We start from the raw sequence: 17,800 nt of genomic DNA on the forward strand, positions 1-17,800 counted from the left end.
CCAGGGACACTACCTTCCAAGGGGATGCTGGCCTGGAACCCTTCGGGGAGGGTGGGCAGAGGGCAGACAAGGACCGTCGGTTGAGCAGGCCGGGGCCACACTCCATCAGCAGGAGGACCTGTGCAGCAGCCCAGGGCAGGCGTAGCCAGGGCAGTCTGAGGGGGCGTGCAGGAGAAAGGGAACCCGGGCCAGCACACACCTCCCTCTCCTGCCCAGACCTCTGTCACTCAGGGAAGCCCAGAGGAGCCAGCAGGGACTGATGAGCCCCAGAGGGTAGCAATGGTCTCCACGGGAGGGCTGTCAGGCTCTGGGGCTTGCGAGATGCCCACGGGACCCCCGATCACCATCCTGTTCACTCTCAGGGGTGCTGTGAGGCTCAATCAGGCAAGGCAAGAGCACTGAGAAACAAGAAAGTTTGGGGCAGAGAGGAAAGGAATCACATGTACAGTTGGCCCTTTGAACAAGCAGGGGTTGGAGCGCTGACCCTCTGAGCGGTCAAATATCCAGCACGACTTACAGTCGGCTCTCTGTATCCGCAGTTCTCCATATCTGCGGCTCCACGTCCACGGGTTCAACCAACCATGGACCGTGTAGTCCTGCAGGATTTACTATTGAAAACAACCCATATAAAGTGGGCCCACAGAGCTCAAACCCGTGTTGTTCCAGGGTCAACTGCACTGAGCACCCAGGATGGGCCCAGTACTTCCTTCCACGCACACGGGAAGCCGAGAACTAGACTTCAACAGGCCCATTTTGCAAATCACCTCATTGAGTCCCTGAATCCCTTCCAGTGCCCTGAGCCCCTACAGACCAGCCAGGGGAGGGAAGGGCTGGACCTGGTGGGACCACCCCAGCCACCTCCCACTCTGGTCTCACGGGATCTGAGGCAGAGGCACAAAATCAAGGCCAGTGCCAGTGTTTTCCATTTATGGTCAGCCCAGAGCAGAAGCGGGGTCCCCCAAGAGCCCCTCACTTGGCTGGGACACTCTAGGACCCCCCTGCCCAGCCCCCCTGTTCAGCCTGCTGTCTGCAGAATCACCTCTGTGTGGGAAGTGGAGCTGAGCTGAAACCCTTCCTCCCGGCATGCTCCTGGCTCCCCAGCAGCGGGCAGGACGGTCAGGGGGAGGGACACGCACTGCGCTACTGCTGCGAACCCCCTGCCTGCGGGGCGGTTGCCTCTGGGGGCAGCTCCACAGCAGGCCACCCCCTCCCAGTAGGGGTCCTGCCCTGTGGCTCGGAGAGGAGTGTGCAGCTCACAGACCAACAGAAGGAAGGAAAGGACCCCAGGGCTGATGGCCACCTCACCCCTGACATGACCCCTTTCCCTTGCGCCCTCTTCTAGGCTGGGTCCTGAAGCCCCCCAACCTTCTAGGGCGCACTCTCTTTGCCCCAGCTCCACCAAAGGGACGCCAGCTGGCAGCCCCGCCCTCACCTGTGGTGTGGGGGGCTCCACCTTCCGCTTCTTCTTCTGGTTCTGCTTGTTGGTCCTGGGATAGACCGTGAGCATCTCCAGCCACCTGGAGAAAGAGGAGGGGAGAGCGCCAGTCAGACCCTGCTCTCAGGGACCAGGACTCCGCCGGTGCCCACCCAGCCTCCAGGCACCGGAGCAAGGCAGAGCACCACTCAGATCAGAGCTGTCACTGCCAGGGCAGGAAGCCCAGCAGCACAGCCAGGACGAGCACAGACTGAGCCGAGGCCACACCCAGGCGCTGACCCCACGATGACCACAGCGCAGGCGGGGAGCGCCCTGCTGGCCTGGAGATGGGGCGGGCTCCACCCTGGTGCAGCAGGAGGCCTGACCGCAGGCCCCCAGCAAGGACTCGGCACCGTTTCTATTACTGACCTTTCTCTGGGGCCTGGACCCCACTCGAGGAAGGAACCCAGGAGTCTGCTACTGAACTTCCCCACAGCGGGTCACTTCAGGGGGCTGCGCAGCTGACCTCCCAGACTCATTCACTCACCTCTGGGCCCGACTTGCACAGTGAGGGCGCTGGCACCTCGGTTTTGGGGAAGGCCCAGCAGAGCTGCCCAGGGACCCTGTCCAGGGACCCATACCAGGGCCCACATGCTGGAAGGTCCGCTCTGGACCAGCAGCAGGGAAGGCCACGGGGGAGCGTGGGAAGCACAGGGACTGAGGCAGGAGGCTTCGATTCAGATCTGGCTCTGCTACCCTCAAACCATGACCCCAGGTGGCTCCCAGGCCTCTGGGCTTCGGTCTCCTGGTCTCTGACGCCAGGGGCTGGATTAGGCCATGACATGACCACTGCTTGCCTCACCGGAGCTTCATAATTGCTGGGAAGGTTGGAGGAAGGGGAAAGAAGGAGGTGTGGTGGCGAAGGGCAGCCCCAGTGCTTTCTCCACAGGGGAAGGTACTGCAGGAGACGCTGGGCCACTTCTTCCCAGAACCCCAGGATCCGTGCTGGGCCTGCTGCCAGCCTAGGCCGACAAGCTGGTGGCGCTGGCTGAGCTGCTGTACAAGGCAGGGTCTGCACGGTCAGGGCCCTGGCTGCAGCGATGGCCAGCACCCCAAGCCTGGGGCAGGGAGAAGGGCTCTGGTCTCTAGTTCTCAGAGGGGCTTCTTTAATTCACGGGGGAGGGGGCGGGGTGGGGGCTGGTCACAGACGCCTTCTGGGATAGCCTCGGGGGCTGGGCTGCCGACAGCTGGCAGCTGGGCGAGCAGGACGGGGTGTGGAGCATCCCAGCATCCGAGGTGAGGCCTAGCCCAGCGAGAGCAGGGGATTCTCAGTTTGCTGAGAGAATGAACAGTCCCTGCACTCTGCAGACCTGAGGCACAGGTCCTGCGCCTGGGGTCCTCAAAGCAAGAAAGGAGGCCACGAATGAAATCTGCACAGCAGCAGACGAGCAGACTCTCCAAGGCCCTCCTTCAGGTAACCTAAGGAGTTCGCGTGCTTGTGGGGTTAAGAGACCTGCTTTCTAGCCTGCCATGGGGGCTGAATTTCCTTTGGGAAGTTCACACCAAGGAACCACGCCTGCAGAGGGCCCCTCTTCAAGCTTCACCGGGGAGGGGAGGGGAGGACAGACTGCTCGGCAAAGTCACCTCATCCCGCAGGGCCCCAGGAGCGGGGGGCCGTGGCAGGGAGGGGCAGAGCCTTCGGGGTGCCCGGAGCCCCTGCATGCTGGCCCAGTCGCTCTTGAATGGCAACACTGACGAGCTGGGCAGACCTGTGCGCCTCGCAGGACAGGGCCTCACGGGAAAGGAGAGAAGGTCTGCACCGCGGCTACGCTGCTGACTACGCGGAGCTCCCGGAGACGCAGGGACGGAGCGTCGGGCGAGGGTGGGCCCGGCCTGCCCCACTCATTGGTGCCGTGGCCAGAGGCTGGGGGGCGCCCAGTCCAGGCACAGATAATGGGCCGTGTCCCCCGTACTGAGGTTCCTCACAGCAGCCCAGCAGGATGTGTCTGATGTTACCCAGGTGGGCTACAGATGTTAAAATACACCCAGGAAAGAGATGAGTGCGGGGAACGAAGACACGCGGCTGGTGGTGAATGTGGGCGCCAGGGACACGGTGGAGGGCCTCCTCAACTCTGAGGGCAGAGCTCAAAGGCAGTGGTATGGAGAAGAGGGGCAGCTGGGACCCAGCCCCGCCAGAGGCACTGAAGAGCCCCCCTTGCCAACTCCTGCCAAATCCCACCTCCTCTGAAGAGCCAGGGGGAGCAGCACCTCCTGCTGTGAGGGGACAGGGAAAGAGACTCTCGCTGTCAGCTCTGGGACAGATGCGGCTGCCTCCAGCCGTTCGGGGGTCTCCATTCAGAGAAGACCCCGGAAAGAAGGCTGAAGGGACCGTTCTCTACTCCTCTCCCTTGAAGTCAGCACCTCTTTAGGGACCCATGTGGGGGCCCCAGAGCCCACAGATGAGGTTACCCAGCAAGGAGCCTTGCCAGGCGCTCAGACCCAGGAGCCCAAGGGCAGGGCAGAGGAGGGACAGAGGATGCAGACACAGTCTGTCCCCAGGGCACGCTGCCCCAGGCGACTCCCTGAGGAGGCCACGTCCCCGCGGATGGGGAAGATGAGGAAGCTGCTGCCCAGGGTTGAAGGAGCCCTCGTACTGGGCAGGAAGCAGCGAGGCCCAGCCCAGGATGAGGGGAGAGGAAGAGTGTCAGGTAATTGGCTCCGGCTCTGGGTTCGCCACCAAGCCACGACACCAGGCTCCAGCCTCAGGACCCCCAGGGCACACACCTGGTATCTCGCCTGCTAACGACCTTGTCTACCCACGCTGCACAGGAATGGCAGGGCCTGTACATGCATACAGAAGTGACCGAGGGAAAGGGGCTCAGGGACTGAGCCGAGGACCCTGCCAAGTGCCTGACGGAGGTCCCATCAGAGAGGCCCGAGACCACGTGGCACGCCACTACATCACTGACCTGGGCCCCAGCTCACATGCTCCCTGTTGTCCTGGGGACCTCAGACACCCCTTTCCCATCCAACGTCACCCAGACCCCTCCCTAGGACCCAGCTCCCGAGTGGCAGGGAAGAGATCTCCTCAAGGAATCCAGATGGGCAATGGAACCTCGGCCAGGCGTGCCTGCCAGACAAGGCCATGGCAGCAAGTGTGAAGCAGGACGTGCAAATGGCTCCGTGCTGTCACTCACGCCTGGAGTGATTAGGCTCCCTGCATTTCCGGGGCCTCAATCTCCCAACCGCAGAACGAGGGCTTGTAAAACCCTTTACACTCTTAATCCACAAGGTTCTAAGATGAGGATTAAGGAGAAGCAGTGAAAGTGGTCCTTCTGTTAGGCCCTGGAGTCAGAAACACAAACCTGCCTCTGCCCACGGGAAGAGGACTTGGGGTGAGCTGGCACCCACGAGGGTGCCTCTGAGCCCCTTGGCAGCACGAGTCTGGCCTCTGCTCCACGCCCACCTCAGCAAAAACAGGGTCTCCCGGCCACACTCTCACTTTCTCACTCAGCAGCCTTGGGCAGGCTGCAGCTGAGGCCCTGAACCCCAGGTCAGGGCTCTCAGCAGCCTTCCGTCTGTTGAAAGCAAAGTGTCTGACATTCTAATTCCCTGTCTTCTGTGCTGTAATAATCAGCCCAGTCCCCCAACCCCTCTGGTTCACTTTTTCCTTCTCACCTTAAAGGACGACGAGATTCTGCATGACCCAGCACCCGAGCTCCCGGCGGGGCCGGGGCACCTGCTCCCTGCCATGCACCGTGTCACGTACCGTGTCATGAACCATGTCACGTACCGTGTGTGGCTGGGCGCACAGGACTGGTGGCAGGTGCCCCAGGAGCAGGGCTCCCAGAAGGCAGATGTGGCAGGGTTCAGAGCATGGAGCTCAGCCCGCTGGCCTATTGGCTGCCTGAAAATCTGGGTCCCTTTACTTCCTAGGGCTTCCCCAAGCCTCTTCCCAAGGCATGCTGGGGGAGTGGGTGACCCAGAACTCTGTCTCTTCCACTCAGCTGAGGAAGGCAGTGCGTGCGGTCACCCTGCGGTGACTCCCATAGGCAGGCACGGGGCACACGAGGGAGACACAGGCCTCCACTCGAGGGCCTGCCGCTGGCGGAGGGCGACACACACTGGGACAAGCCCCACCCTTTATGAGCGCCAGCTGACGGAGCCACACGCCTCGCAGGGGAGGGCTTCCCAGAGACCTCACAGCTTGGAGGACGGAGGGTCACTGCAGACCGAGGGGAGGGCGGGAACGAAGGCGAGGAGCTGGGGAGAAGCAGCAGGGGGCGTGCGGCGACAAGCAGCTCAGCACGGAGGGACAGGGCGGTGGCGGCAAGGCTGCGGGGCTGAGAAGGGCCCCAGGGGCTTTCAGGCAGGAGGGAGGCGAGGTCGGATGAGCTCTGGAAACTGAGCCCCTGGTGGCCGAGTGATAGATGGTTGGAGTGCAGTGAGAATGGAGCAGGGAGCCCAGAGAGAGGCTGGGAAGATGAGCCAGCGCCAGCAGAGGGAGGCCGCTGGGGGAGCGGGACGTGCAGGGGCAGCCTGGCGAGAGTGTGGACATGGGGATGAAGCAAAGGTGGGTGGAGGGTGAGGCCAGTTGGGTGGAGAGAGGGACTCAGAAGAGGAGACACATGGGGCAGAAAGTGAGGGCAACGCCAGCCGTCGTGCCTAAGAGGCCTGGTCCAAGGAGCTGCTGGCAGGTGGGGGCACCTCTTCCCAAGACGTGCAAAGCAAACTCACCCGCTGATGATCTCCTTGGTCTCTGCCCGGATGAAGTGCTCCTTCTCGGGGGTCAGAATGCACAGGGAGAACTTCTGGCCCGTTCGGCCCTCCCCATCCACCACGTCTGTGCACTGGTTCATGTTGATGGTGCCCTGAGGGAGGGTTGTGGGCTGCGAGAGGAAGAAGATGGGGCAGGGAGTCAGTCACTCTGGGGGCAGAGGAAGGCAGTAGGGAGTGTCCCTGCATCCCACGGTCCTTTCTGACCCTCCTTGCTTCTCCTCAGTCACCTGGACCTCTCACAGCTGTGCAGACAGCTGATTACAGCAGAGGACAGGGTGTGCGCTGCCTCGGCCCGGCCCTCACAGCCCGCCTTCCTACTGACCCATCTCCAGGGAGAAGCGGTGACAGGCCTGCTCTTCTCAGAGGATATCCAGCTGGACGTTCCTTCCCACTGGAGAACAACATCCCAGCTAGTCCTGGAGGAGGGCGGGGGGCCGGGGGGTGGGGACAGGCAGGAGATGCTCCTTTAGACAGCTGGGACGACAGAGGCAGCCAGGAGCCTGGTCTCAGGGGTGACTGACCCAGGAAAGCAGGGAGAAAAGCTCCGGAGGAGGTGGTTTCAAAATAGCAAGGTTATTTTTAGAGGCAAGGAGGGAGGGGACCAGAGAGCAGCACATCTTGGAGGCGGGCTGTGGGGCAGGCAGGCCAGAGCCACACACGTCAGGAAAGCTCCACAGGCAGGCCACCCTCCAGGGCTGCCCGTGAGGAGTGCTGCCAGGCTGCCTGGCCAGGGCTGGAACAGATAATAACTTCCCCCCTCTTTTCTATCAGCTAAGCTATTAGACACTGATATTAGGGAGAGAAACCCAAAAATAAGAAAAGATGGTTTTAAGAAGTTCTTACTGAGGGGAAGGGTGAGGACCTCCCCCAAACATGAGGAGGCTTATGGGGAGGAGGCAGGTGACCATGGCTGCCACCACACCAGGTGCAAAGACCCCGCTGAGGGCTCTCACAGGGAGGCGAGCCCCAGCTCCGACTCCCACCTCCACCTCCAGGGCAGCTGCCAGCTCCCCCAGCTGCCCCACGGAGCCCTCCCCAAGCGCCCGGCACTTCCCAGGTCCCGGAGGAGCAGCAGGGAGAAGAGGCAATGGGGCTGCTGGGCTGGGGGCTGCCTTGTCCGTGCTCCCTCCCTCCCACCTGCCAGCAGAGGAGGGGGCCCCAAGCTCTTCTGACCCACCGCCACCTCCCTTCTTATCCCCTGGGGCCCGACCCCAGAAGCCAGACCCAAGGGGCACTGGGTTCCCCGAGTTCTGGCCCCGTCGCGGCTGCGGGCTCGCTGGGCCACCGCAGGGGAAGGACTAAGCTTCCTGGCTCCCAGAAGTCTTTCTGTGGGGGGGCCTCTGGGATCAGCCTGTCCTCCTTGGGCCCAGCTCAGAATGGAGGTGGCAGGGCAGGAGGGCCGGCCGTGAGCCCACAACGGGGAAAGAGCACGCACTCTTGCTGTGTGTTCAAAGTGTGTCCCGTCTCCGAACTGCCCCCCAGGTGGGGACGTGAGAAGGGGCCACACCCATGCCAAGCCTAGCGCCCTTGCTGAGTGAAGTGACCTGGTAGCATCTCTCCTGGGGGCTCCTGGACGGCCCTTGAGCTGGGAAAGGGAGCTTGGTGGGTTGTCCTCAACCAAGCAGAGGGGGTCCCTCGGGAGCAGCAGACAAGGGAGGTGGCCTGGGTCCCCCGCCCCGGATGAGTGTCTCTTCCCCCCTTCCTGCCCCGGCCCCAGCCCCTGCTCCCTTCAGAGGGTCTAACACTGGGCCTTCCCCGGCATCGTGCCAGTGCCCTTCGGAACGGTCTCTGGGTGGCGACCTCTGCCCTCCTCCGGAGTCAGACTCCCTCAGGCAGGAACACTCAATCCCCGCTGGCCCTGACAAGGCACACAGCCTCTATGAGGCAGGTCCTCAGGGGGGACCCTGATGCCATGAGGAGTAAGGCACGAGCTCGAAGCACAGGCACGCCTGCGCACTCCTTCCCTGAGCGAGCCGGACAGGAGCAGAGGGGCTCTTCCTCCTTCATCCACCATGTTGCCGGCACAGGCACATGGCCCTGAAGAGTTACCCGTCTGTTACACACACAGTACACGCAGGTAAGTTCAATGGGAACCATAAAAGACATCAAAAGTTCTAGAGTCTTCTTCTCACTAGACCACCTAGCGGGCCCCCTGGAGGCACACGTTCCTCTTTAGAGACCACTGCTCCAGGGCTCGGGGTACCAAGCTGCTCACTGGCCCCTTCTGCACAGTGAGTGGGTTCCCAGGTGAGTTTCCCTGCCGGCCCTGCAGCTCCGTGTGGTCACGGGACTCACTCACCAACTGCACCACGAGACTTCTGGTAACCTCTCCCTGACACGAAGGCTCTACCTCCTTCCAGAAAAGCTTTCAGAAGGGCCAATGAAAGGCAAAGACATAACAAGCTAGGGCTGAAGGACATGAAAGTTTCTTTACCACCTCTGTGTCAGGATCTTCCAGTTACAACCTCTTTCATGCTTCCTTAAATGTGACTTACCACAAGGCGGGCATTATCTAATCCTGTTACACATGCAGAAGAGGGAGCAGAGAGTAAACAGCGGTCATAAACAGAAAGGAGAACTGGCAAACTGGTCCAGGTTCACAGGGACCTGCCCGTGACAGCTCCTTCGGGGTCTCAACAGCGCCACCCAGGGGAAGAAGCAGCACCCGCACACCGCTGCACGCTCACTGACCACTCCCACCACCCGCACCTGCCCCTTCACTGCTCTGCCTTCCACTGCATCTCCTGCACTCACGGCTCGGGCAGACTCAACCAAGGGTTTCCAGGGAGCCCCAGGCGGAGGTCTGACCCTCCCCACCTCTGTCCAGGAGCAGAGCACGCCCACCTGCGTTCTCAGCACTGGGGAGAGAAGAGAGCACACGCCATGTAACAACCTGTTTCCTGGCTAGACGGCCCTGGTGCTGGGAGAGCCAAGGCGAGTTTCTAGGCTGTAATGCAGCCCTCACCCCTGGCACTGCCAGAAGAGAAACCAGCCCAGTCCAACGAGCTCCCGGCCCTCATCCGACAGTTCGAGAGGTGAGGAATCCAGGCCTTCTCCAAGGCTGGGCGTCACCTAGTTTTGCTAGTTTTGCTAGTTTCCAAAAAGGGGATGGCTGTCGGAAGGCCAACCGATGCGGCTGTGTTGCCAAGTTATGGGTTCAGTCCTCACCCAGCAATGTCACTGGATGGCCCTCCAGCCATCTGGGGGCCACTGGTCCTCCTCTGGCTTCCACACTGCACCAGCTAAGATGGCAGAGCTGCGACAGGGCTGAAGATCCTCTAAGAACGAGGTGGCCAAGCAGGAGAGCACAAGACAAGGGCCTCTGTCTGGGGATGTGACCACACGCTGCCGAGAACCCAGCTTTCCTGCCTGTCATCTGCTCACTGGCTCACAAGAGGCCCACTCAGGAAACTCCCGAACAGCAGCCTCACCCCCTGGGGACCGGGACCCTCCACCCCCACCCTTGACCCAAGCAGGTGCCATTCAGGGAAGACAGGCCTTGTCCATTTCTTGCTGGATCCTGGAAGTTTGGGAAGGAGCGAGCTTCTAAGAGCCTGAGAGAAAGAAGAGGAAAGTTGGACAGAAACACAGAGAAGAGCCCTTGAGACCTTTCAGCAGGACTGTCCCACCAGGCAGCTGTGCTTACAGACCCAGAGGGGAGGTAGCTCAAAGGCGAGACTCAGATGGGATGGGAATCCTCCGTTTTACCCCTCACTCCCCCATTCAGATGGGAAAACGGAGACCCACAGAAACAAAGGGCAAAGAAGCACTCTCAAGGTCGGAAGGTACCTTTCAAGGGAGCCCAACCCCATCCACTGTCTGAGGTCCTAGGCTTGCTCAGGCCACTCAAGCCCGGTCCAAGGAGAGACCACATCCTTTCTTTGGGATTGAGGAGGTGGAACCTGAGTCCTCTACAGAAGGAAGGTGGCCCTTGGGAGCATCTCACCCAATTGCAGGCACCCCCAGAACCCCACGTCCTGGGAGAAACAGGTGCTGGTCAGGCTCACAGAGACCGTCTCCTGGCTCTTCCTGCTCCTGCCAAGCTGTTCACAGAGCCCCAAGTCTAACGCATCATGAGTTCTTCTCTCCAGAGGCAGCACTGGTGACCACCCCAAATGCCACCCAGGCCACAGTCCAGCCCAGCAACCAGCACTCTCCAGATGGATATCCCCAAAGCCCAGGTTCTCCAAGAAAACTGTAAAGACCCTTGGAAAAGGGGTCTTGAGGCATACCCACGAGATCATGATCCCACCAGGACCCGGAGTGAGCCACGCCCCTGCCTGGACCCAACAGCTCAGAGAGGCCTCTGCCAATCTCGGCCAGGGGCCCTGGAGCAGTGGGGGTGGACAGGAGGCTACAAGAGGTGCCCGCCCAGCAGAACCCCCTTCCTCCCGCTCCCCTCGTTGCCAGCAGCCAGCTGCGCCCACTCGCGCTGTGAGCTTCCCCCGTGCTCCACGTCGTGCTCCACAGGGGGGCTCGCAGCCAGCCTGCAGAGCAGCCCCGGCCAAGCCGTGCCCACAGTCTCCCTGCCAGTCCCCAGGTGTCGGGTCTGTGTCCTTGCTGTCACCTGACCTCCTCCCAGGGAGCCCTGACTCTGCACCCTCCCTGCCCCTTAGAGCTCCAATGTGAACCTGCCTGCTCCAACTCACTGCCCTGGAGGATGCTTGGCCAGCCAGGCTAGGGGCTATGGCACGGAGGACCTGGCACCTGGCCGCCCATCACCCCAGGACAGGAGGGAGTGCTGGTGCCAAACAGCGACCTCGCTCCCAGCTCCCTCCTCCCTGCAGAGACTGGAGGGGCTAAGCTACACTCCGGGCCTTAGGTTTCCAGAACCCACTGGCCAAGAGGAGCCCCAGCCTTGGACCAGAATCCTAGCTGTGCCACCACCACCTCTGTGACCTTGGGCAAGTTGTACACTGTGAGCCTCAGTTTCCACAGCTATAAAGTGGGAGTAACAATATCCCCACTCCAAATGTAAAATGAAGTAGCTGCTGTGGAAAATAGTATGGAAGTTCCTCAAAAAGTTAAACATGGAGTTACCTCATGAGCCGGAGAGGAGACGTTAAGCCACTGCATTTTCCCCGAGTGCTGCCATGGGAAGAAGGGATGCAAGTGTTGGCCACGTGTGCCTCCTACCCTGGGGCACAGAGGGGGCCACGGGGTGAAGGGAGAGAGCTGACCTGCTGGGCGGGAGGGACCTCCAGGCGTCACGGACCACCCTGTCCCTGAGACGGGAGGGAGAGCCTGGCCTCCTGCCTGCTGGCTCTAAGATGCCCAGCAAGTGGCTCTTAAAAATGACGGGCCACACCAAGGGGTTTACCCGAGGGCGGCGAGCAGCTCACGTCTGTCCTCCGTGCCTCGCCAGCCCCCATCTTAAGGCCCTGGGGAAGATCCAGGTCTGGTTCCCCGGCCACACTCTGCAGGGGGAGCTGAGGGAAGGTGGGGGTAGGCAGGGCTCTGCCCTCTGCCCAGCATCGACTCCCTCCCCGGTGCAGCATCCCCGCCCTCCTCCCCCCCATGGGCTCCCCGGAGCAGGGGGTCCAGCTGTGAGGGCTGCATCCCCCTCGAATCAAGTCAGGAAGGTGGGAGCCCCGAGTCTGGGATTTGTTCAGTGGCGGCTCAGTGGCAAGCTCTGTGGATTCGGCTCCTTGGCCAGCTCCACGGGAAGAGCCCAGGCCTCGCCAGACCTCCTCACCTCAGCTGCTCCTACAGCCTCGGGCCCAAGCCCTCCGCCCAGAGTCTGAGGTCCTTGACCGCTCCAGCCTCCCCTCCTGTCCCCGCCCACAGGTCTAGGAAACTGCGGCCACTCGCTGAACAGGTCCCCTCTTGCACGGCCATTCCCTGCCGGAAGCGCCTGCCTTACCTCCCTCACCGCCAGGATGGTCGCCCTGTCCCCTCCGGACGGGAGGGCGCTGTGTGTAGTCCCTGGTCCACGCACGGGCCTGGATAAAACTAACTGGATTCTTCTCCACATACCTATGCTGGCACCGCCCAAAATGAGCTTCAGTGCACATTTTCTAATGACAGACGAAACAAACCCACCGTCTAAGTTTATACTGCATAAATATTTATGCCTTATTTGTAAAGAAGTTACGCTTTATTTATAAAATAGGAATACCCAATCTTACCAAATCTCATGTTTGTTAAGCAGACAGCAGGGGACACATGTGCAAAGGCCACAGTGACAAGTCCTCCACAGCTGAGGAGCCTGAGGGAGAGGAGTTAGCTGGAGGGAGATGCAGGGCCCAGAAAGGGAACCCCGCCTCCAGGAGCCCAGGGCCCTGCTCTGTGGCCACCACTCCTGGGTCCAGAACTGTAGCAAGTTGCAGACGACAGAGTTGAAAGGCAAGAGATGGGGTGGTGACACTGCAATGATCTCATCTACAACACACGTCCAGAGTACGCAGAGAGACAGAAGGACAAGGCTGGGGAGGACTGAAGGTGGCAGCTGCGGAGTGCAGAGCTTCTTTGGCGGGGGCGGTGAAAACAGCTCTCAGATTAGGCTGTGGTGATGGTTACACACAACCCTGCGAATACACTAAAAGACAACGACTTGTATACCTAAAAACAAAACAAAACACTGCACAAATGTGGAAAATGACAAGGAGGGCTTGCGGCCGGCTAGTCCCGGCCCCAGTCAGGGTTCTGCGGGAGGAGCACTCCTCGCCCACGGCCTCCAGCCCAGGCCTGGAAGGTGACAGAGGCCCAGAGCGGCAGGTGGACTGAAGCCCAGGTGCCCGGCTCCTCAGCTGCCTCTGCACGGCCTCAACCGCAGGCAGAGCGGGGCAGCTCAGTGGAGCAGCCCGAGGGCCAACTTCAGTCTCCCGGCTCTGACGACGTGCGTCTGCCGGAGACGACACGTGAGCAGCTGCTCCCCCTTCCAGGATCCGGCCCTGGGCCCATCCAGGGGCAGCGTGGGCCTCCGTGGATTCAGCACAGAGGGGCCCACAGGACGCAGGACAGGCCCGCTGGGGCGGCAGCCTGGCAGCTGTTGGAAGAGGAGCGGGCCGAGGAGCCCAACGTCGCACAAGTGCCGTGGTCTGGGGGAGACGGCTGTAATGACCCGTTCTGGGCTTTGTCGACCAGCAAACCCCTTGCCTTCATGGGGCACTGGTAGGGTCAGCGAAACTTATTTCTTAAGGAAGAAAAAAACACAAGGACCCTTTCCACTTGCTGCCAAGGCCAGGAAGAAGTTCCTTCTCACGCCTGCGGGGCAGGACTGGCCTGCTGGCTGGGCAGCCCTCAGCTCCTGGCCGAGGCCCACCTACTCCTCAGATGGGGCTGGGAGCGCAGGGAAGGACAGCTCTCCCCACGCAGCCAGCACGGCAACAGGACGGCACAAGAGCCAGGTGCCTGCTATACCACACGTGACAGCTGACTCACACTGGATCAAACACCCAAATGTAAAAGCAAAAACTATAAACCTCTTAGAAGAAGACCAAGGGCAACAGCTTTATAACAGTGGATTTGACAATGACTTCTTGGACGTGACACCAAAAGCACAGGCAACAAAAAAAATAAGCTGGACTCCATCAAAACTAGAAACTTCTGTGCATCTAAGGACACAATGAAGAGAGTAAAAAGCCAACCCACAGAATGGAAGAAAACATTTGCAAATCACATATCTGATAAAGGACTGATATCCAGAATATATAAAGAACCCTTACAACTCAACAGCAAAAATACAGACAATTAATAAATGAGCTAAAGGGACTTCCCTGGCAGTGCAGTGGTTGAGAATCTGCCTACCAATACAGGGGACACGGGTTTGAGCCCTGGTCTGGGAAGATCCCACATGCTGTGGAGCAACTAAGCCCGAGAGCCACACCTACTGAGCCTGCGTGCTGCAACTACTGAAGCCCGTGCGCCTAGAGCCTGTGCTCCCCAACAAAGAGAAGCCACCGCAATGAGAAGCCCGCACACCACAGCGAAGAGTAGCCCCCGCTCGCCATAACTAGAGAAAGCCCGCGCGCAGCAACGAAGACCCAACGCAGCCAAAAATAAATAAATATATTATTTTTAAAAAAAGGACTGAAATTCTGACACATGCTAGAAAATGGATGAACCCTGAAAACATTATGTTAAGTGAAATACACGAGACACAAGAGGACAAATATTAGTGTTTAATTGGTATGGAGTTTTAATTTGGGAAGATGAAAAATTCCAAACATGGATGATGGTGATAGTTACACAACAATGTGATGTATTTAATGCCACTGAGCTGCACACTTGAAAATGGTCAAGATGGTAAGTTTTATGTTATCTGTATCTGAACACACATGCATGCACGCACATACACACCCCAAGAACCAAGTGCCCAGGCCAACTTGGATTCCCACCTTGGGAGTGACAACACGCATGGCAGTAACTGACATAGGGAAAAAGGCAAAAGGAAACACCGTATTCAGGCCAACAGGCTCCCTGAGTGGAAGTGGTCGTTCTATGGACGGAGCCCGGCCAACTCGCCCAATGCACAGCGGCCTCCTGTGAGGCCCTCCCCAACATGCACAGAACAGAACAACGGGCACGGACCGCAACCCTCTCATCCCCAGCCCCCTACCTTTCCCCATTCCCAATCCTCGGCCCGGGGCAGGAGAAGCACCCCGCACAGGCAGCACAGGGCCCGGGACCCTGCTGCTCCCCTCTAGTACAGGGGTCAGTGCCCCACACCTCAGCCAGACCTGGACGACGTAAGAACTGTTTTCCTGGAAGGTGTGGTGACCTCAGGTACAAATTACGTACGAAAGAGCTCCCAGGACAGGCGAGCCTTCTGACTTCAACAGGACTGGGGCGGCTGAGCACAACGGCTGGGTCCACCCCAGGGCCAGGAGGCTCACTTCCGTAGCTCCAGCCCTTGAAGTAAATCAACCTCCTTCCCCATCAGCAGAACCACTAAAACCGACCTTTACAGTTTTGCCTTGCCCGGTTCCCGCCCGGCACCCACGCCCCTTCCCCTGTTCTTCTGCGGGCCTGCACGATGTCCCTCGGATTGACCTCTGCTCCTGGAGACTTGCGCAGTCTTTGGGAGCCGACCTAGGACACTCCTGGAGGAAATACGTCCGTACCTGCCTGACTCACACCTGGTGCTGTACTCACACCTGCCTAAGTTCTGGGCTCTGACCAGACCCACTTGACAGTTACAATCATGTCTACTGAGGGAGAGAGAGGACGCGCCCTCGAGGCCTGCCTGAGAAACCCCAGGGTCACCTTAGAATGCACAGGCAAAAGTCTGGATTCAGACAACAGGTGTTTACCGAGCCCCTGCTTTGTGCCAGGGACAGAGGTAAGACCAGGACAGACAGAATGTCACCTTTACAAAAGTTCACTTTACTCTCGTGGTGATGAAGGGAAATAAAAAGAACAAAGAACGATCCCATTTCAAGTAGCGGTAAGTGACAGGAATACAAGGACAGCAGGTATGGGGCTGGGAGCGCCCGGGGAGGTGACGTGCTCACAGAGTCCCAGCAGAGGCCGTGTGGAGGAGAAAGCGAGCGCTCAGGTCACCCGACAGGGATGAGCAGGGTCTGGCCCACGGAAGCCGGAGGGCAGGCCTGGAACAAAGGGGCCCAAGGTGACCACAGCGTACAGGGCCCGAGGACGTGGTCTGCTGCGGAGGGGGCCCAGGAGAGGGAGACCGCTTGACTGTGGCTCTGACCCCGGACAAGATGCTGAACTCAAGAACTGAATTTCTTTTCTTTTCTGCACTTGGCTTATATCCCAGCTACTTTTCACGGGCAATGCTATCCCCCTGCCTTCCTAGAAAATGGACCCTTCTAGGCTAATGACACAAGCGACGGGACTCAGACAGGCAGGAGCAGGAAAGGCAGAGACAGCAGAGGACGGAGGTCAGCCGCTGGCCGGAAGGCAAGGCCACCAGCTGGCTTCGTGAAGCAAGCAAGCTGCCACCCACAGCCTTTGCTACGGCCACCCCTGGGGCACAAGACAGTTCTGGCAGCAACTCTGGGAGAGGTCCCCCAAACGATGGTACCTAAAGATCATGGGAGCTGGAGGGACAGAGAACCCAAGGGCCATCTGACTGTTGGAGCTGGAAAGGCCTCTCAGAGGCAGCTCAGGGCTGAGAGCAGAGCCTTGCTGGGGCAGGGGTGCGGCAGGAAAGGGGCGAAAGACAGAGCAGGAGCAGTCCCGAGGGGCAGGGCTGGGGGGCTGAGGAGGACAGACATCAAGAAAGGGACTTGAACTCAACTTTCTTCTGAGATGAAAAGGAGATGGAGCCAGTGTCCCTGTCCCCAGCCCTATCACTTCTCAACAGAGACACTTTCCTTCTGGCAAAGACTCACGTCCATCAGAGCAGGAGGCCTGAGACATCAGGTATCCAGTGGGCAAGGAAGCAGACCCACGAGGGGTCACACGGCCCAAGGGAGCACAGCAGCCGGGCAGCACCATGAAGCCCAGGGCCATCAGGTGGCTTCCTGGAGCCAGGGGAAGAAGGACGTGGCAAGGGGGGAGTAGAAAGGCTAATGTTGGCGCCCCTGACAGAAATGCCCGGGATGGGGGCGGGGCAGGACGCTGCAGCTCACACAGCCAGCAGCTCTGTCCCCCCTTCACCCCTCAGCCCCCATGTGCTGCTCTGAAATGCCGCTCCAGGCTCCGCAGCCGCAGCCCGAGGAGGCCACCTTGCTCCAGCAGAGGGTGTTTCAGGGGTGGGACGCGCTTAAGTCAGGACTCGACAAAGGCCAGAAATAAACAGAACTTGGTTCACAGGAGTGGCAAGCGGTGCAGACAGGCTCCTGAGATGCGTCCCACAGGAGCAGACTGAAGGCGCCCAGGCTGCTGAGCCTAGAGGAGGAGGGCTGAGGCGAAGGGGCTGGGGACACAGGACAGGGCCTCGTCTCTAAAAGCATCCACTCAACAAGTATCCACACTGGACGCCAGGCCCCGGGGACACAGCACTGCCACGGTGAGCTCAGCACTGCAGTAAAGGTATGGGCGCAGCCTGCGGGGAGGAGGGAAGGAGGCCGGGAACGCAGGAGCCATGTCTAAAAGGCCTCTTGCGGCCCAGGACCAGGCTGGTCTGGTGAGGCCCAGGGAAGAGCCAGGCTCGGGGGGCAGAAGCCGCAGGTGTGGAGCTCAGCTGGAGCAGAGGACATGCAGGCGCTAAGGGTCCCTCGATAAATGGACATTTTGTCCCCATAAACCTGGGGCTGGCACCACCTCCACTGTAGATAAAGGCAAAGGGCCGCTCCCAACAGTATTTGCCACTCAGGAGGAACTCGCCGAGCACCTACTATGCGCCTGGCTCCACTGCGGGCACTGGGGATGCAGCGACAAACAGAACTGACCACCATCTCCGTCCTCACCGAGCTGACCGTGCGGTCTCGAAGTCAAACAAGTCAGATGGACGGAGTCAATAATGTGTGAGGTGGCAGTGAAGGGCCACGGTGGGGAGTGAGGCGGGAATGAGGACAGAGGACGAGGGGGACCCGCCATGCCCACGCGCGGGAAGGTGGGAAGGCGCCAGTCCTCCTGGTGCCAATGGATGAGTAAGCCTCAAGCCCCGTTCCGGTCCCGCTGCCCTGGTTTAATCAGGCAAAGAGTCTGAAGGAGAGTCTAGTAACTTAAGTACAAGGAGTCCTGAGAAGGCGCTAG

General features: G+C 60.0%; 1 protein-coding gene across 9 annotated transcripts in view; it reads right to left on the reverse strand.

Annotated features, from left to right (window-relative positions):
* MPRIP (myosin phosphatase Rho interacting protein) overlaps positions 1–17,800 on the reverse strand; it is a 127,971-nt gene that overhangs the window by 42,879 nt on the left and 67,292 nt on the right. For all 9 annotated transcript variants that reach the window (XM_082442853.1, XM_082442852.1, XM_082442847.1 and 6 more), the window contains 2 exons: positions 6,152–6,303; positions 1,433–1,517 (listed from right to left, as the gene is read on the reverse strand). In XM_082442853.1, coding sequence (XP_082298979.1) covers positions 1,433–1,517; positions 6,152–6,303 — 237 coding nt within the window. The remainder of the gene's footprint in view (positions 1–1,432; positions 1,518–6,151; positions 6,304–17,800) is intronic.

Source organism: Balaenoptera physalus (genome assembly GCF_965194825.1).
Source record: "Balaenoptera physalus genome assembly, chromosome: 20".
NCBI classification, from domain to species: Eukaryota; Metazoa; Chordata; class Mammalia; order Artiodactyla; family Balaenopteridae; genus Balaenoptera; species Balaenoptera physalus.